The sequence below is a fragment of the Ochlerotatus camptorhynchus genome, unplaced genomic scaffold (assembly GCF_037179485.1).
Source record: "Ochlerotatus camptorhynchus isolate MF236.1 unplaced genomic scaffold, CSIRO-AGI_Acam_v1.1 ptg000228l, whole genome shotgun sequence".
Lineage (NCBI taxonomy): Eukaryota > Metazoa > Arthropoda > Insecta > Diptera > Culicidae > Ochlerotatus > Ochlerotatus camptorhynchus.
In genome coordinates, this window is record NW_027040718.1 from 374,754 (window position 1) to 395,897 (window position 21,144).

Below are 21,144 nucleotides of genomic sequence, written 5' to 3' on the forward strand. Positions count from 1 at the left end.
TTTTCAACCGGTGTTCGTTTCCTTTTCCTTTTCATTCGAATAATTGTATAATGTTGTTCTCATTTCACTTTCAGATGTTAACCAGAGTGGCGAAATAGATCAAAAGGATTTTGAGCTAGCAATTGAGGTAAGCTTCTTAGCGTTGGGCTCGCAGAATACATTTATTTACAATTCCATTATATTTTTCTTTAATCCAGAAAATCTGTGAACTTCGCGGCTGGCCAGTCGGTAATCCCCGGAACACAGAAACCCACGAGAATATGCTGAAAATCTGGGAAGGGCTACGCTCAATGGCAGACAAGGACAATGATGGTCAGGTAGGTCCAGCTTGAATTTTAAATGATTTTTTTTTATCTGATATAAAATTACATTTGTTTGAAAGTTAAGCTTAAATCATCCATTCCTCCCAGCTTCAAAATACTACAGCAACCATGTTCGACAGAATGAAAACCAGATTCAGCGGAATCCTTTAGAAGCCCTGATTGATCAAAGGGTTTTCTGTCTAGAGAGTAGGAAGAGAACTGCGTTAATTCAAATTTATACATAGTTTCCGGGTAGAAGCTTATCGAACATGGGGTGAAGACTACAATTTATAAGTGTGCAGATATTTGTTCTGATTTCATCATCTTCATGTTCTTCTTCTTCTAAGCTATTCGGTCTCAATTGAACTAAAAGTTTACCCCTGCCCTCACAGTTGTCAATTGAATGCTTACCAAGCTTGTACCATTTTTGCATTCGTACGTTTTGTAGATTGCAGAATAGCTTTACGTAGCCGAGATTTAACCTACACGGTAAAAAATTGTCACATCTAATCCAAATGCTCTTGCACTTGACTTAGTCTGTCATGCGGCACTACGAATCAAAGTGATTTATCATTGATTCTCAAGTGATTTGCGTTTAAACACAAAGTGATTTGTGATTGAAAAATATGTGCTGAATAACACCTTTAAATCAAAATGATTATCATTTGGATTGGCACCACTGTTTTCATCCAGTGAATTTGATTTGGTTTGCACGCACATGCCAAACATTACTCGCGAAGATGGCAGGTCAACAACAAATAAAGTCAAGTGAGAGAAGCGTTAATTCCTCATATCCTCCCGAAATAATTTGCGTTCTAGAGCGTATTATGAAATTGATGCTGTATTCAATAATAGTGTATAATAGAACTTCTATTACAAAACATTGTCCAACTTATCAAATTTAATGATCAACGCTCATCTAGCTTCTACTACAAGCCTTGCAATGTTGTTCAATATCACATGTGACCTGGATAGTAATATGATACCATATTCTGAATAACATATTACAAATTGCAGTATGAACAAGGCAATATATATATTTAAACCCATTTTCAGCAAACATGAAATCCTAGGATACATTATTTAAACTCAAAGTGATCGATTGTTAATATCAGTATGGTTGACATTTCGAGTTCAAGGCACAGAACATCAACAACGATGTGCAATACAATCTAAAATGAAGTGATTTGCTGTTGATTTCATCGTGCTTCGATATGATCTCTTCCAAGAGATTTGCACATCGAATTTCAATGTTTGGCAAGTAGTGCAAATTCAACAACAAATCTCTTTACATGAACATGATGTTTACCGTGTATAAAAGTTCACAATCAGTAGATCATATTGGAACGAGTGCAGCCCAGGTTGATTCCTGTATGTAATCTCAAAGAGCCGCGATGTATATTAGGGTAAAATCAGGCTAATCGTAAACTTCTGAGTGAGGAATTGCTACGCTGACGCATAATTTCCTTAAATTGTCTGAACCGCCTCCAGCCGTCTTTTACCACTCAAGCTAACCCTAACCCTAGCTAAAAAGATTCATCAAACTTTCATCTCAAATGACTTGTAACTAGCAACCAACCCTCATCAAATTAAAGCCAACCAAAGCGTTTGATCCTTCGCCATAAAACTCTTTCATCTGTCTACTGTCAGATTTTGGGAAGTTTTTATTTGGGCAGAAATTGCATCGCAGTTAATTTGATTCTTAAATCTCTTTTAGTTGGGCTCGCAAATGCCACATAAAAAAGTAAAATCATGTTCAATACAAATGCAAATACAAATTTGATAAACAGTTATGATTTTCCCAGTGTAACGTATTTACTTATAAAATTATTCTTATTTATTTGATTAACACATCTATATTATATACTTGGAAATTAGATTAACTAAGATTTTGTCGCAACGGATTACTCTCTACATACGGAGGTAATTTCAAAGGATCTCTCAAAGAAAGTGCAATTAATGCTCGATGAATGAAAGGTTTTTCAATTGGTTAAGAATCCAATCAAGAAATTTTGTCTTGATAATCGAGCACACAAGAGAACAGTAGCGTTTAGTGGGGCACAAGTTCGCACTTAGATTTAAAATTAATATATCTTTGTCATCATAACATCACATAAACGAGAGTCCATTCCTTGATATTTTGGCCACAATCTCCTATGGACAACTATTAAAAAAATCATGAAATTTTTCTTAAATTGTTGATTAAGAAAAAGAGCTCTGACTACGTACTATTGCCCCACTCTTTCCCAGGTCAGCTATGGGCAAAAAAGTGTCAAATATTACCAAACATTAAGTATCTCAAAAGGACGCAGGTTTCCGGCCATGAACAGTGTCATTTCGGAACGGAAAAAGGCTGAGAAGTCGATTTCATACGCCGGAGAGCTTTACAAGTATGTGTTTTTGGCTATTTTACCCCAGTTTTTGTTTTTTTCACAACGCTGTTTTTCCTAGATTGATTTATTGTTGAAATTTTCTGAAAACCATTTTCTAAGTTCAATTTTAGGACCACAATCACAGTGGTCGCCATCTTTGCTCATCAATTGCACAAGAATTTAGTATGAAAGGTAATATATTTGGCTTCCATAGATCGTTTTAAAATATTGCGCATTTTGCACCTTACTGGACTCCGCACTTTGAAAGTGCGGGGATGAAATAAGTGCGGGCCATTCGTATGACTGATAGAGTTGTCAAAGTGACAGTTATGCTTATCCGAAGTGAATACAAAAACATTGGCTTTTGATTGTCTGTTCGAATCACAAAACACGATTTTTTCTACGAACTTAATATTTATTCAAATATTTGTCGTGAATTATACACACTAAAAAAATCTTAATTTTACTGGTGATGTCATCCATGCATGCAAACATTCATGCATGTAAACTTCCTTTTCACGTCAACTAGCAGCTTGCAAGAAATGTTGCAAACAAAGGTGGAAAGTTGCATACAATATATGGAATATTGCATGACATGTCTCATAAATTCACACGATTTATAATGTAAATTTGTATGATTTATGACGCTCCATTTATGTGCATCATAGTAACAGAAATGTACACAACTTTTTTTTTAGCTGTGTACTTGTTTACTCCCTGCCGGTATGTAAATACGTTATCTACAGATCGACCAGTTCAATACTAAATTGGTTGTAAGTTGCTTTATTCATAAATATGTCTGTTTCAGTTGATCATGTCTAATGTTATTATGAAAAACGTTCGTGGTCGGCGAGCCAGCTGTAATACGAAGTACCACTGTCTATATGGATACCATTTTCTGAGAATTTCAAGGACTAATCTGTCCGTGATTTACAAGAAGAGTAAAACTACAATTTCGAGCTGGATTCTAGCTTACGAGAAGGATGGCTTGGTCACGGAAAAGCAGCGGAAACAGATTTACAAAAAAATCCGAGCAGAGCACAGATACTGGATTGTACAGCAGTACCAGAACAATCCGGTATTATTTTTGAATGAATGCAGCAATCTATTCTATCGGAACTACCAGGTGACAATAAGTGCAGCGAGCATATGCAGAATTTTGCATGCGGAAGGTCTGACATGGAAAGCCCTCGAACGGCGTGCTATCCAAATAAGGGAGCACGAAATCTTTCGTTTTTTTTTTCGGAGCTCAACTCAATAGATTGGGATTTTTTCAATCTCGTGTTTTTAGATGAAGTGTCTATAGATAACCGCGGTATGTTGCGCAACCGTGGTTATGGGGTTAAAGGAGAAAAACTGGTGTATTGCGGTGAATTTGTTAGGCGTCCAAGAGTGTCATTTTTGTGTTATTTGGGTCAGAATGGGATGCTGGACAGTGTTGAAACGGAGGGAACATTCACTAGAAAAATATTTTTTGAATGCTGTCGTTAATTCGCTCTTCGAAACAAAAAGGTATATCGATATCCGGGAGCGAGTTCTGTGTGGATACTAGATGGTGCTCGTATCCACTATGATCAGAACATCGTATTGTATTTGCGATCAATCGGAATCATTCCAGTTTTTCTTCCCCCATACTGTCCTTTTTTCAATCCGATTGAATTGGTATTCGGAATCACCGAAAATTCAATGAAGCAAACCTACAATCAAAACCGAAACGAAAATCTATCTCATGTAGCCATATCTACGTTCTCAGCATTTTCTTCTTACGATTGTACTAAAATTTTCCGGCACTGTAGGTATCTACCCGGGGTAACATTCAATCCTACAGTTGGTTTGTCTAAAACCATCGAAAACCTAAATTTCGAATCTAATATGAGTGAGTAAGTGAAGTAATGTAACAGTTTATCGTGCTTGCTACAGACAACCCACTCCGGGTTGTTTCCATTCTAAAAGCCTCTGATAATGGCGCCGATCGGAAGAATTTCAGCAAAAAAATTCGGAGGCATTTCAGACATTCGGCGTTCTTGTTCATGGGGAGAAGCCGAGTGAACGTAGTTAGCCCAGAGCCTCCAGGCACTTGAATGTCCGGTGAAATGATGTCCATGAAGATCCTGAAGTTCCTTTGCCAGATTAGTCAAGGTCTGATTGTTTGGTGCTCCTGAACGATCTGCGTTTTGAAAACGAATTACTGGCTTGTCAGCCAAATCCCAAAGTGATCTACAAGACACTGCGTTTGAATAGATGTGCACGTGAATCCTTATTTCCTTCTCTCTCCCTGATACGAGTAGTTTGCTATCAATTTGATCGATAGTAAGACGTCGCTTCTGGGCTTGATCTTGCATTATGACAAACTTGCTCATTGCACTGACATCAGGATCATTATCAGCCCATGTTGGAACCTGCACACCGTTGTTTTCAACAAATACGATTTCCCGACACAAGACAGGTTGCAAAATCTTCCAAACACCTCGCATCATTTCCTCGACCGAATTCCCGGTAACTGTTGCAGAAGAGAATTGACTTCCCGAAGCTTCACCAACAAAACGTCGCTTGAAGAAAACTCCACGGAGAGCAAGTTGGCTGCTGGCTGGTTCACGGAGCTCAACACGTTTTTCTATTTTCTTCCGTTTGTTTGAAGATTTTGGACCAGAACTTTCCTTGTTGCTGACGTCACTTAGTGGATCTTGATCAGAAAATTCCTCATCGAGAGCTTCGAGTAGGTACTCTGCTTGATAGCTGCATTCTGGAACGTCTTCAGGGAACGAAAACATCTCGTTCTTTGACTCCTCCGATCCATGGTAGATTCTACAAAGAGGATACACAAAACTATAAATTCTTAAGTCTTAAGATATTTCCGATAATTTAAGGGGTAAAACTTACATATGATGATTGCTCCGATAATAATTTCACTTCTACTGATCAAAATCGTAGCTCGCAACTGATTTTTGTTCGGAAGCAAAACAACAACAAAGTGTCGTGTCTGTTTTGGTTTTTGTTGTTGTTTTGATTTCGAGATCTTACACTCTCATTGCATTCTACTCGAAACACGTGTAAAAACTAATTTTTCAACATATTTGCAATTTTGCAGACAATTCTAAATTACTTATATGTGAACAATTATATGGTTTTCAAAGTATGAATTAGATTGAAAATGATTTTGAGACGTGTTTAAATTCAAATGGTACACCTTTTTTGTTTCCAAATGTGTTAAACTCAATAGCGTTCTAGGCGTGAAATAACCAAAAAGTTCGTTGTTTTTCGTCAGAGCGACTCAAAATATTCCCAAAAATCCAGTCACCACTGCAACAGAAAATATTGTTAGGAACATTTCCTCCCAAGGCAATCCTGTGTAACGCAACCCCAAGCATTACACTCAAAAAATTCCACACGTTTGATCGAAGTGTTTAAACACTTGATTTTTTCAATGCACAATCACATTTACTTTAAGTGTATTTCACCTTAGTTCAATGTGTTATACACGTTAATTTCTAGTGTTTCAAACTTTGAAAAGTTGATAATCTTCCACTATCTATTCAAGTGTATTGCACATTGAATCACACTACTGTTCAAAACAGATGGATTTACAGTGTTTTGCATTTCAATACGATGTGAATTGCTTGCTCAGAAAGGTAAACATCGATAACAAGAGTTGTGACTTTATCCTATAAACCTGCCTCATATATGAGAACAACCGTGGCACAGTGAGATCGAACGAAGACTCCGGCAGCAGCATACCCCAACAGTCCATGATCGAATCCCAAATCAGACCCATTAAAAATATATGTGAAAGCTCTGGCCTCTGGCAGTTTTGTTTATATATTTGTCGATTCATTTTTAGAGTCGGTAAAGTAGAATTCGATAAAGTAGAATATTGTAGAATATTGAACTATGGTGTGCAAAGCTTTTGATATCACCATATGAGGCACATAGAATCCAAGTGTGTCACAATTCAAATCCATAGTGTTCAGGCATGGTTCATAGCATAAGATTCACACATGAAATGGATGTGTTTTACAATAAGCGCAAAATTAAGTGTGAGACACATGATGATGACGTGTGGAATTTTTTGAGTGTATGATAAAAGCCAATCTGTAAGTCTGTGCTTGAAATCTAGCGGATTTTGTCTTTTGTCTTCACTCCACCATGGTATTTACCAGCGAGCCGCTATCTCTTCATGCAAATATTAAGATGGAATATATTTTTCACTGGAGTGAAAGGTTAACGAAATGTCTAACATGTTTCACGCACAGACTGACGTTCGCATTTTTCCATAGGAGTAAAGAGTTACAGAGTTACCGAAAAGGCATTGCAAGAATATTGAAAATAGAGTCGTCTACTTTTTTAAAAAGCGAAAAGAGTTGTTACACGCAAACCAAAAATCTATTACAATGAATGTTAGTTCCATTTCCTATCATCCTCTGTGCATGAAAATCGCAGCGAATGTTAGAAGTTGACCTTGCAGGCGATGTAATGGTTTTTTGCCTTTTTATTTCGTGTTCTGTCATACACATTTGCCTTGATTTTTATGTATAACATGGTAGAACGACACACACACTTGCCTCGAATCTCTCCAGCAGAAAAAGCATACGAAGTCGAGTGTGAGACGAAATGAGCGCTTCTTGTTTGCTTTTCTTATTCAGAGGCATGGAGAAAGCACAGGTCTGGTAACCGCAACGTTCGTTGTTCGAGTCCAGTCGGCAAGCTTTTTCCTATTTTTTTTTTTGACATAATTAATTTACCTCACTAATACACTCTACATTTTTCGGTCTCCAATTTTCTTGCATTGGACCGCAGCTAGGTATATCACATCCTCGGTTCATGCGGTCTCCACTTACATCCTCTGATGATGAATCCCACATAATTGTAAGCGAATCTTACATCCACCGGTTGGGTGTACACGTTTTTTTGAAAAGTGTGTTTGCAGGGTTTTGCGAGTGGCGCAAGATCTGTAATTTAGATTAATGGGCACAAATGTTCACAATTAGCCATAAAACAGTTATGGTTCCTATATATGGATCCTGGAGACAACGGAACGGTCCTCAAAAAATCCGGAACATCCGTAAAAGTGGTCAATCCATGAACCTGATCCTAGAGCTCTGCAGATTTTTTGAAAACATTAGGAACTGTGATATAAAAAAATATTTTGGGTCGTTACATAAACAAGGACCTGCATGGCCATGAGACCATCCTCCGGAAGATCCGGAACATCCGTAAAAGTGGACAATCCATGAAACTGATCCTAGAGCTCCGCGTTTTTTTTTAACATTAGGGTCTGTTATATAAGAATGAATGTGGGACATGGATCCAGATGGCCATCGGACCGTCCAGCGGAAGATCCGGAACATCCGTAAAAGTAGTAAATCCACGATCCTGATCCTAGAGCTCCGTATTTTGTTTAACATTAGGAACTGTGATGATAGAAGCAATTTGGAGTTGTGACATAAACATGAACCTGGATGTCCATGGGACCGTCCTCCGGAAGATCCGGAACATCCGTAAAAGTGGTCAATCCATGTAACTGATCCTAGAGCTCCGCAGTTTTTGAAAAACACTAAGAACTGAGATGATAGAATGAATTTGGGAACGTGACATAAACATGGACCTTGATGGCCATGAGACCGTCCTCCGGAAGATCCGGAACATCCGTAAAAGTGGTCAATCCATGTAACTGATCCTAGAGCTCCGCAGTTTTTGAAAAACACTAAGAACTGAGATGATAGAATGAATTTGGGATCGTTACATAAACATGAACCCAGATGGCCATCGGACCATCCTCCGGAAGATCCGAAAAATCCGTAAAAGTGATCAATGTATGGAACTGATCCTCCACGGTTTTTTCGTAAACACTTGGAATTGTCATATATAAATTGATTTGCGGTCGTGACATAAACATGTACCTAGAAGGTCATGGGACCGTCCTCCGCAAGATCTGGAGCATCTTTAAAAATGGCCAATCAATGAAACTGATCCTAGAGTTCTACGGTTTTTTCGAAAGCATGTGGAACTGCGATATAAGAAAGAATTTGGGGTCATGACATAAACATGGACCCAAATGGCCATGGGGCCATCCTCTGGTAAGTCCAAAACATCCGTAAAAGAGGTCAACCAATGAAACTGATCCTAAAATTCCGAAGTTTTTTTTCCCAAAAACATTAGGAACTGTGATATAAGAATGATTTTGTGGTCGTGACATAAACATGTACACACCCTAAGAATTCTAAAGGTACCTTAATTTTTGAAATTCATTAAGAAATGGCTAAGTTATGGCATTGCAAACTTGCCGTTACGCGTTTTTCGGAGGCTTCGAAGTCGGCGTAAAGTTTGTTACCCACTGTATTCGGAGTGTTAACGCGTGTTTTTAAGTCGGACAGAAGTCAATCAAGCACGTTGTAAACCAGTCATATTGTAGATAACCAGCCAGCAGATCTTTATGTTGGGATACGAGCAGAAACATTCAATTGTACGCAATTGAGAAACATAGAGAAGGTTGAAACCTTGGGTGTTAAAGGTATCGATAAGCGCTCGATTTCATTTGTCCTTGCAAAATTCTTGCGAATGGAAAGATGCAACGTCAGCTCAAAATACAATATCCAGAGATTTATTTTTTGTTTTACGAATTAATTCCAAGAAGAAGAAGTTCCACCACAGCCTCTCTTAGCTCAGTCGGTAAAGGCACAGCTACAAAGCAAGACCATGCTGGAGGTGGCTGGGTTCGATTCCCGGTTCGGTCTAGGAATTTTTCGGGTTGGAAAATTTCTCGACTTCCCTGGGCATAGAAGTATGATTGGACTTGCCACACAATTATACCAATGCAAAAATGGTACAGGCATCGAAAGCTCTCAATTAATAACCGTGGAAGTGCATCTAGCACACTAAGTTGAGAGCACGCAATAAGCTAATATGCGATATGCAATAAGCTTGAAATGCAAATAAGAAGAAGAAGAAGAAGAATAATAAGGTGGATACATTTGTTATCTAAGTTTATCATAGAGGAAGAAAATTGAAATAAAAAATACCCACATAAATTTAAAGAAATAAACAAGTATTCGCTTGGTCATATTGGTCATAATTACAAAAATTACAAATTCATAATTACAAAAATTACAAAATTACATTTTTTTTTATGTGGCAGGTCATCGCTTAAAAATCGGCAAAAAATGTCATCTTGTTTATGTAAACGTTAATTTATGTTATGCTTCACACAGCAAATACAATAGCAAATGGATAGAATCAAGTTCAACTTGCTCAAAAATCTCCCAGACGTCGCGAAGAGACGCTTGTTGAACTTATTCAATCAATTTCTGGAGCACAACATTGTTCCGGATGACTGGAGGCAAGTAAGAGTTATCGCCATTCGAAAACCCGGTAAACCTGCGTCGGATTATAACTCGTACCGTCCCATCGCGATGCTGTCCTGTATACGGAAATTGTTGGAGAAAATGATTCTTTTTCGTATAGACAAATGGGTCGAGTCGAATGGTTTACTTTCAGATACGCAATTTGGATTTCGGAGAGGCAAAGGAACGAGCGACTGTCTTGCGTTGCTTTCAACTGAAATTCAACTGGCCTATGCGCAAAAACAGCAAATGGGTTCAGTTTTCTTGGACATTAAGGGGGCTTTTGATTCTGTTTGTATCGACGTCCTTTCGGATAAACTCCACGATAGTGGGCTTTCACCAATTATGAACAACTATTTGAGCAACTTGTTGTCTGAGAAATATATGAGCTTCTCTCATGGAAACTCGACAGCATCACGAATTAGTTACATAGGTCTCCCCCAGTGCTCATGTTTAAGCCCCTTCTTTATAATTTTAATGTAAAAGACATTGATGGTTGTCTTGATGAAAATTGCTCGCTAACGCAGCTTGCAGATGATGGCGTTGTTTCGCGGACTCGCTAGCTAAGGTGGGCGCTATGGAAGGCGATATTTTTGATCGACAAATCGCCTTTGTAGAATTTTTTTTCAATTACCCGTCAGCAAGTCCTCACCAACTGGCAACAAAAATGGAATGAGAGTGATCTGGAAAGATGGTTACATTCTATTCTCCCACAGGTATCGAACAAGCCGTGGTTCAAAGGATTGGATTTGAGCCGTGACTTTATACGTGTCATGTCAAGGCTCATGTCCAATCACTACTCGTCAGACTCGCATTTCTTACGAATCGGGCTCGCAGGCAGCAATTTGTGCGCTTGTGGTAGTGGCTATCACGATATCGACCACGTGCTTTGGTCATGCACCCTCCATTGTGTTGCTAGATCCGAGTTATCCACTTCCCTCAGGGCCCGAGGAAAATAACATATGCGGCCCGTTAGAGACATCTTGGCGAGCCAAGATCTCGACTATTGCAATTTAATTTATGTGTTTTTAAAACGGATAGATCTGAGGATTTAGTAGTTAGTGTCATATTGTGTTCTCCCAAGTTATTAGCCGCCCATCGGTGTACCCCCATGTTTGTCTTTTTCATTAGAGTGTCGCTTAGTTCGAGATCAAGAGCATATTGCTCTCCAAACCTTGTGTTCTCAATCCCTACTCTGCCATCCATTTGTTACAATTTGTTACCACTAACCTTGAGATAGCCGCGAGTAATCGGCCCCCGCTTTACTAACTTTAGTTTTAAGTAATTTTGTAACCCAAACAATGATCATCGGCTCCGCAAAGCTACGGCAAATGAGCCTGGAAAAATAAACGCATTATAAAAAAAAAGAGTGCTAAGAAAACATAGAATCAAAAACCTCGTTAGGATTATTTTAATAGAATTGACTACGCCCTTGATCCCTTTCTAATTTTACAGCTGGTATAATCAGTTTGACAGATCGATGTCCTACTATACCACTTGAAAACTTTGATGATCGAGTTCCATATATATTACGTGGTCTCGTGGAACTGCTCCATCGTCCATCGGGTGCGTAGCAACTGTATATGAATATTCCGTTAATTTTGGCGATTACGAAACCTTCTTCTTGAATTGAGTATCTGCCCATAACTTGTATTGCAGCCATCCCAGCTCAATCCGCAACCTAGTTACCTTTATCGGGAGCGACTCGATACAGCTGTGCAGTGTCGCAATAATTGAGGTTTATTTGAGTTACCTTTGTTATTGATTGTTGCGACAAAACAATTAAGTGTCATTTGGAGCGAAATGCTTGAGTATTCATGCTTAAAAACCAAAAAGTTCAGCAAAATCTTCAGGCTGACAAAATCGAAAAAAAAGCTGGCAAAATCGGGAAATAACTGTATTTCAATTGCGGTTGTATGTTATAAGGGTCAATCATAAAATTGTCACTTACTGAAAATCAGTTCAATTGATCAAGAAATTGCAGTGGGTGGACGGGAGACTCCTGTATTTTGATAATTCAACAAAGAAGAAAGCTTGATTCCAAAGTTTTTAAAAAATTGGTGTTGTTTTTCAACTGTGTATCATCGTGTCATTTTCGATAATCAAAATTAATCGTGTGTTACATTCCCTTGTCACCTCAGTCTGCAATGTTTCATAAGACAGTGAGGGTTGCAAAGCTAAGATGAAATGCAATCCTTCAACCACAGTTTATAATTCTGACCTTACAGTAGACTGACTTTTCATCATTTTTCACGCCTTCTCTCCGGTTACCAAGCCACGTTTCTCCATCTGCCACCCACAATATAGAAATGGCCGAAAGGATAATTCCTCCTGGAGAGTGCAGCAGGACAACATGATGAAAAACGACAGACTCTCGGCTTCACGAAAGTCGCCACCGAAAGTCGTTTTATTATGTGTGCTTTCTCGTTGAATTTGTGACACTCGAGAGACTCCTTGGGTGGCATGGACGAATGTGGATGATGGCAAGAGAAGAGGGTTCCGTGATGCAGTTTCTCATTTTTTTTTCGATCAAACTTTAGGAGCGAGCTTTATTTTCCTTGGGGAGTCAGATATAAAAGAAAAACAATCCAGGAATAGAACAAAAGGGGTTGAATGCCGTTAGAAAGTTTGCGGATAGTGTTTTTATGGCCGTTTTCACCCCCTTGAATCCAAGCGTAAAAATGTGAGTTGGCCACTCAGCAGCTGATATTTGATCCAGGGAATAAGCAGTTCAACGAGGGGTGAAAACAATGTAACTCTTCCGTTCTGGAATGAGAACCATCATGAAGCAGGAAGGGACCATAGGCATGAGAAGCTGGAAACGATGTGATCGGTAATAATGTGCCCTTGTAGATTTATATGCTGAGTCGAGTTGGATACGTTCAAGTGATGGTTGTAGGGGAAACGTAATACCCGAGGGAAGAATTTTGTTGTGAAAATTCTGGATTTGAAGGGAGAAGACTTTTTCCTCGAGAACGCCGCACCCCGCTTGATTTAAGGCTCCTGCTGATCCCAACCTGGATAAGGTTTTGGCTATCTTAATCTGTAAATTGTTTGCTCGAATAAATATAAATTATGATCATTATATTCTACGAAGTAATTAAGAAAATTGCGCATTTTTTCAACAAAATATAACAGCAATGCTGATGCTGTTGTTACGTAAACTCCAATTAGTTGTTGATATGCTGCATTCTGAAGTTGGGTGGTACAATTATATCAAGAATCATCAGCAGTCGATCTTCGATGAGCATCTCGATTCTCGGTGATTTGATATGCCCATTGGGACATGTATTTTTGTATTCCTGTTTTTCGTATGATGATGGAAAACAGTTATAATTATTAATTAAAAAGGTTCAAGCTTTGCCTGCTCCCTGAAGGCAGATTCAGAACGTATAACGCATGGAAACCAAAGTGAAAGTTCCCACACAGTAAATTGAAAAGTTTTATAATTCCATCATGCTTCTGTTAATTTCAAGCTTTCCGTTAAACGCTCTGACCGGTAGGGATTAGAAAATTAATTTTGCATTCCATTTCGGAACTTGATCCGTCACCATCAGCGGAGCATACTTCCTGGTCCGGTTCGGATAATAAATCCGGTTCCATTAAGCAAAGCAGAGAGGAAGTTTTGCTAGATGCAGAGCTGCCCTCTATGACCCGGATTGTGCCCGGTTACCCACATCATCGGAACGATTTTTTTTTTACCGTTGCTTGGACCTCATTAATATGTAGATCATCTTAATTGGCCACTATTTGTGCAATTCCTATTGTTCTCTTCGGCAGAAACGATGTGTGACGTCCGGTATGCTTGTTTGCAGTATGAATGGGGATAGCTTTTTAATCATATTAGTGATTATAATTATAATGATGGGGGTGTCTGCAGATAATGGTTTAAAGAGATGTTGGAGTCAAATAATGCAAATTGCTTTAAATAGACGCACCGACATAGCGGCAAATGAGCAAAATAGGTTTTATATAAATAAAATTAACAAATTTTGCACGACAAAGCAAAACATTCATACCTATCTCATGGGTATACTAGCACTTTGTACTAGAGCAGGGGGTTTCAGACCTTTTGTGTGGCAGAGCACTTTTTTTTAATAAAATGTTTGACGGAGCACCCGTGCCCCTAGCGAAACGATAGACAGTGTTCGGAGGACGAGAATTTGTTTTATTGATGTTGGTGCACGAGACGCAGACGTAGATGTCACGGTTCTTTTAGCGAATCCATTTATTATGCGAATGCTTTAAAGCTAAAATATATAACACGATTGTAATTTACAATAATTTAGGAATACTCACAATTCTGTGACTCAAGTCGCAATACCCTGCGTCCTAGTGACCTCCCTGTTATAGCCAACTGTGATGACTTGTTTTTAATTAGTTTATCGTCTTAGTCATAAGTCAAACATTAGAGTTAACGTTTACTTACTGTCTGTCTGTATTTGAATTAAGATTATCATAAATTTTAGTTCATTTAGTGGAATGTTTGCATGAATCTAACCTATAAGTATAATTCAAGTAGAATAAGTAATTCACCGGTATTTTTCTATAATATTTTGCATGAAAAACTCACGAGACATTTGTAAGCACAGGAAAGGATTCACAAATGTTAGGAAATATAGCGTAATAACTTCAACTTGACTTGTAATTTTCATCTAATGACATTTCTACCCTGCATCGGCAAGCCTATTGTGTGGTTTCTGATCTATCAAACTGGTTCAGCAGAACATTTCGTTTGGAACGTTGACGCTTGTAACGCCTCCCGCTACATCCCCCTCTCCGTAATGCTGCTCCGGTCCAGCAGGATTACCTGTCAGAAGTACGTCAATCACGGCGAGCTTCGCCACGGGACGCCGTAGAACTCCTGCAATCGTCTGGACGTCTGCCTGCCGAATACGACCATCTTTTCCCGGGATGACCTTCACTACTTTACCACGAGGCCATTTATTCCGGACGGCTTCACCTACGATGAAGACTACATCTCCTTCCTCAATGGGTTTCGCTTCGTCATGCCATTTAGTTCGTCGAGCCACCACCGGCAGATATTCCCGGATCCATCTCGTCCAAAAGAGATCCAGAACATAGCGACATAGATTCCATCCGTTTCGTAGTGTCTCACCTGCTGCTTGACTCCATTCGAGCTCAGGAGAATGAAGTGATTCGGAGTTAATGCCTCCTGGTCCGCTGTCTCCAGTGGCACGTACGTCAACGGTCTGGAGTTAACCATTGACTCCGCTTCACAAAGTATCGTTTGGAATACTTCTTCCGAAGGTGTACGGGAATGGTTAATTGACTCTATCGCAATTTTTACCGCTCTGATCATCCTTTCCCACGCACCGCCAATGTGCGGGGAAGACGGTGGGATGAAGAACCATCGGGTGTTGGCATCGGTGAATGTTTCTGCCAGCTCTCGATTCATATCGGCCAATTGACGGGCCAGCTCCCGACTGGCGCCCACGAAATTCGTTCCGTGGTCTGTATAAATTTGCGTTGGTGCGCCGCGACGCGCGATGAATCGCCGTACTACCAGTTTACATGATTCCGTTGTCAAAGACGCAGCTATCTCCAGGTGTGATCAGATATGGCCCAAAATAGTCGATGCCGACCAGCGAGAATGGACGGATGAACGGCGTTACTCGCGCTACAGGGAGAGGCGCCATCCGGGGTACTTCAGGTCGTGCTTTTCAACTTGTGCTCTCCAAAGGTTTTGGATGATCATCTTGCCATGGATGAGCAGGTTTGATATTAATCCAAGTGGATCGAAAATACTCATAACAAATCTCAGGATACTCCGCTTTGTAACTATCATCGTTGACTCTGGCAGTTTCACGAAGTACACAAAGACATCATCGTCCGTAAGCCAAGCCATACCGAGGACACGTTCCACTTGGCTTTCCTTGTCGATGCTGAAATCTTTCGTTGAGCCAGCTGTGTCTTCCCTGAGGAACTGCAACACCTTCTTCGAGTTTGATTGCCAGTTTCGTAATTCAAACCCAGCTGTTGACTGCACCATTCTAACCTCCAAAGCCAGTTTGATCATGTCTTCTTCTTCGTCGCAACTGTCCAAATAATCATCCACGTAGTGGTTCTCTATCACCGCTGTCGCCGCTTCCGGGTATGCTTGCATCCACTCAATCGCGTTGGTGTTTTTTTACAAAGTTCGCTGAACAGGGCGAACAAGTCGGCCCAAAGATGGCCACGTCCATGACATATATGTCAGGCTTCTTCGATGGATCGCTTTTGTAGAGAAAGCGTAGAACCTGTCTATCTTTCTCCCTGATCTTCAGTTGATGATACATTTCGCGTACATCACCTGCAATCGCCACCTGTCGCTGTCTGAAACGACACAACACAGTTGGCAATGACGTTATCGGATCCGGGCCCTTCAAGAGAAAGTCGTTAAGGCACACTCCTTTCACCTTCGCGGCTGCGTCCCAGATGATGCATACTTTCTCGGGCTTACGTGGATTTGTAACCACTCCGATTGGGGGGTACCATGTACGATGCGGATCGCTTTCTTCCAGCTCCTGAGACGTTGCTTTGTGAGCATATCCTTTGGTCTGATATTCGGCTATCTGCTTCTCCAAACTCGCCTGTAATTCCGGATGTTTCCGTACCTTTCGCTCGAGGCAGATCATGCGTCGTTCAGCCATGTCATAGCTAGATGGTAGCTCCACCATGTCATACCGCCATAACAATCCAGTTTCATAGTGTCCATCCGTTCGCTTGACTGTTGTTTGTCGCAGAATCTCCTTCGCTCGCCGATCTTCTTCTGCTTCCGGCCCACGTTCTACAGAAACTCCAAGATTCTCCATCGCAAAGTAGCTTTTAACTAGGTCGTGGATGTTATTTTCTTCCGTGCTCTTGCAAATGTGGAACACTGGAACCAACGAATCCGCTTTTGAGTTGCCGATTTTTCCGAAGACAGTCCATCTCAATCTTGTTTTCGCTGCAACCGGCCCATTTACCTGTCCTTCGCGTATTTTGAGTGGCAACGACAGGTTTATATTGTCTAACCCAATCAGGATTCTTGGAACGGCTTGGTCATAGCTTTTAAGCGGTAGTCCGGCCAAGTAAGGATAATACTGAGACAATTTGTCGTACTGTAATGTCTGTACAGGAAGATCTAATTGACTCACAGTGCTTACACCTTTCAGTGAGAAACTTTTGTCACTTTTTCCCCCGGAAACCATCAGATTGACTAACCGAGAATCAGATTCATGCCGAGAAAGCTTCCCTGTCCAAGTCAAATATAGGGGCTGCAATTCTCCTTCAAGATTCAACATATCTGCCACTTCCTTGTCTATCAATGTTGAAGACGAACCTTCGTCCAGGAAGGCGAAGGTGAATATTTTTACCTCTTTGCCGTGTAAAACCACCGGGATTATAGGGAATATTGTAGTGCCTTCGATTTGACGATTGATGTTGACGACGGCGTCTGATCTTGACCGTGCTCCAGCACCTTCTGGGTTTGCAGTCGGTTGACTTGGATGTAGAGATGGATGGTGTTTTTTGACACAACCTCCAATTCCACAGGTGCGCGTTGACTTGTAGGTCCACTTTCCATGGGGTACGAGGCAGAAAATGCAAAGCTGGTGCAACTCTACGGCTTTCAGACGGTCTCCAAGACCTAGCGACTTGAACTTGTTACAGTCCTTGATGCGGTGCTTCACACTCTGACAAATGTAGCAAGGCCTCTCCGAATTATCCACCTTCTTTCTTGGCTGCTCGACCTTTCGTGGTTCAGAGGATACGTGCGCGTTGACGAAGACCTTCTCCTTGTTCCGCTTATCAGCCCCACTTACTCGAGGTCCGTCGAAATCGCTAAAATGTGCTACGTCGCTTGCGGCTGATGTGATTGCAGACATATAATCGCAGAATGCTCCCAAGTCTACATACCCAACATTTTTCTTATAGAGAGCCCAGTCCAAACGGAGGTGGGGTGGCAACTTATCGACTAGCTCTTGCAGCAAAGTTGGATTTGTCAAATGGGCTTGCTGGTTGGCGGCCTTGAGATGACCCACGAGATTTTGAACGACGAGACCAAAGTTTACCAACGTTTCGAGCCTTTCTGCTTTCGGAGTAGGTACACTACGTACCTTGCTGAGTAGCGATTGGACTAATCGCTCTGCGCTCCCGAACAATGTTTCCAGAGTTTCCATTATTTTCGGGACCGACGATGGTAGCAGCAGATTACTCCGAACAGTCTCCAATGCTTGGCCTTTGAGACATTTCTGTAGCCTCATTAGGTTCTCTGCCTGAAAATAACCACACATAGCAGTGGAGTTACGATAGCTGCTCACAAAGAGTGGCCATTCGTCAGGACTTCTAGTGAAGACTGGGAGTTCCTTAGGTACGACTTATATAATTTTCCCCAATTTAATTAGATAAGTTCCCAAAGCTTACATAAAAGATATGAAAATGAAAAAAAAAGTACTAGAGTCTGTGCCTAGGGGAAGGTTGATGTAGGACCGCGGTTGGTCGGTACACTTGTTTTTGTGCTTAGTTCTTTTCGTTGTTTAAAATCTATATTCTTAAAACTCTTTAAATATTTCAAATGTTGTCGTTTGTGTGTGGTTAAGTGGTAAACGTGATTGCCTCTCACCCCAAAAGGCCTGGGCTTCAATCCCAGTCGGTGCCTGTGGGGTATTTCTGAGGCATAACATGTAAAGCCGTTGGTCCCCGGTCCATGAGTTGATGGGTCAATAGGGTAGGGTCCAGGTGTGGGAGCTGGCTCCCTGGCGTCGGTAGCACTGGTATTCAGTACGGAAAACAAGATCGACGGAAAACGAATGAAGGAAAAAAAAGTAAATCAACTTTTTTATTCTACCGGGGTCTCACAGCTTAGTCAGTAAAGGCACGGTATTACCAAGCCAAAGGCGGTGGGTTCGATTCCCGGACGGGTCGAGGGAATCTTCCGGGTTGAAAATTTTCTCGACTTCGCTGGGCATAGAGTATCATTGTGCTTGCCACACAATATACAAATTCATGCATTGGTAATGCATTGAGGCGAATCTAGGTGCCTAATGAAACGTGCCACACAAGGAAGAAGTGTTAGTTTGTGATGTCCGTTCGAGATAATTTAGATTCATCCCATCCGTTCGCGATTCTGATTAGTACGCGACACATTCATATTTTATTTGTTAAATTTCTTAATTGTTCAATTGTTCTATTTTCACTATTTGTACTATACATACATCAAAAAACTACAAGGGACAGCCCTATGGGGTTGTACGCAATGGTGACGTAGGAATACGTGGCCTTATATGGAAAATGTTATTTTTTAACTGCAGAAGGAGCTTTTTAACAAATTTATGGTGGTCCAGAAAAGGACCGTTTTGTCGTGATGATTGAGTAATGCTGAGCTACTATTAGGGTGTTCAACACTGATGAAGCTGACGAGCTGTATGTTGTTTGGAACGAGGTTGACGCACTTGGCATAGATGGCCCACAGTGGCTCACGACGCGCAACTGAATCCAACCAGTAGCGGTGCGGCTTCTTCCTCTTTCTTCAGTGAATCCTGGGCTCTTGTGGGCAGCCTTCATAGCTAGCTGATTGCAGGCAGCCTTTCATTATGTACTGGAAAACGCCACGCGCCAAAAGCACCGAGTAAACACCGTTCGGCGAGACAGGAGGGAATTCGATTTTTAAATCTGTGTTAAGGAATGCGATTTTTGCAGGCAATCGGTGATAATTTTGATTGCCATCGCAACAGTTGCACATTCGTGCAATTTTCAATAGTGACCTTTTGTAAATTGATAGTGTTATTCTCATTTCTAGAAAAATTTCCAATCGATTGGCGTTTGCAAATTAAAATCCATCATCTCTGGATCAAAATCAAACCACTTTCATGCAGCGACCAACTTTGGTTTTTGTAATTGTGGGTTGTCTTAAAAATACATGGTATGTTAGATTGAAACTTATGGGAACTGATATCCGATTAATGACCTTGAGAAATGTCCAGAAAATACTCTTTAACAAATTTATGGTGATCCTGAAAAGGAACGTTTTGTCGTAATGGTTGAGTAAAGCTGAGCTACTATTAGGGTGTATGTTGTTTGGAACGAGGGCGATGCATAGATGGCCCACTGTGGCGCACGACGCGCAACTGAATCCGATCAGTAGCGGTGCGGCTTCGTCCTCTTTCTTCGTAGAATCGAAGGCTGAATGGAGAGCATGCAGCTAGCTGCATGCGGGCAGGCTTTCATTATGTACTGGAGAACGCCAAGCGCCAAAAGCACTGCTGTTGCTACTGATGACGACCGAACACCACCACTCACCACACGCAGTGATTGAATAAACACCGTTTGGCAAGACCTGAGTTAAATCAATTTTTAAATATGTGTTAGGGAAAGCGCTTTTCACAGGCAATCGGTGATAATTTGAATTATGATAACAACAGTTGCACATTCGTGCAATTTTCAACAGTGACCTATTGACAATTGATTAAGTGTTCATTTTAACAGATTTGTAGATGACTTTCCAATCGATTGGCTTGTTTAGAATTAAAATCCATCCGATACGGACAGAGTTATAACTGTTCAAAATCTTTCATAATTTTGTTACATGTTCCATTTTGGGTTTTCACAAAGTGGTCCCCTTATATAGAAATCACAGACGTAGTCCTACGTCAAAATTGCTGGATGTTTTCTCCGTCGAATGAAATATTTCCCAGTATGTATTGGTTTATTTCTCCATCTAAAAATTTTCCGTTACATGCCTCCCATTTGCCCATTTCGTATTTCGTAATGTGATCCCCAATATAGTAAAGAAAGACAGCCATACGTCAAAAGCATAGTCAATGTAAATAAACGTAATGTTACTACTACTGCTGGTTCATTGGAGGCATTTGCTCACAAATCTGGGTAGTTTGGAAATAGCGATTACTGAAGTAATAAAAATCTGAGAGAGAGAGGAGACAGCTTTGCTATCGATCATGCAAACGACATCGAGATCCAGTCATGAACTGTCACTGCAAATTAGGCCGAACATTGATGAGATGAGATGCCCCATATCATGCTTTTGAAAACAAATTTTTTCGTGCGGGCCCAGGCTTGCCTTCGCAAACCAACAACACGATTGGGTAGGGGAGAAAAAAAGAAGACAAAGAAAACAAACCATCCGTCATTGAG

The 21,144-nt window shown here is 40.6% G+C and overlaps 1 protein-coding gene and 1 pseudogene across 1 annotated transcript in view; both read left to right on the forward strand.

Annotated features, from left to right (window-relative positions):
• Positions 1-21,144, forward strand: part of Scp2 (Sarcoplasmic calcium-binding protein 2) — a 225,486-nt gene that overhangs the window by 155,286 nt on the left and 49,056 nt on the right. The window contains exons 3-4 of the mRNA XM_065225372.1: positions 75-127; positions 198-317. Coding sequence (XP_065081444.1) covers positions 75-127; positions 198-317 — 173 coding nt within the window. The remainder of the gene's footprint in view (positions 1-74; positions 128-197; positions 318-21,144) is intronic.
• LOC135703981 (uncharacterized) lies at positions 3,489-4,558 on the forward strand (annotated as a pseudogene).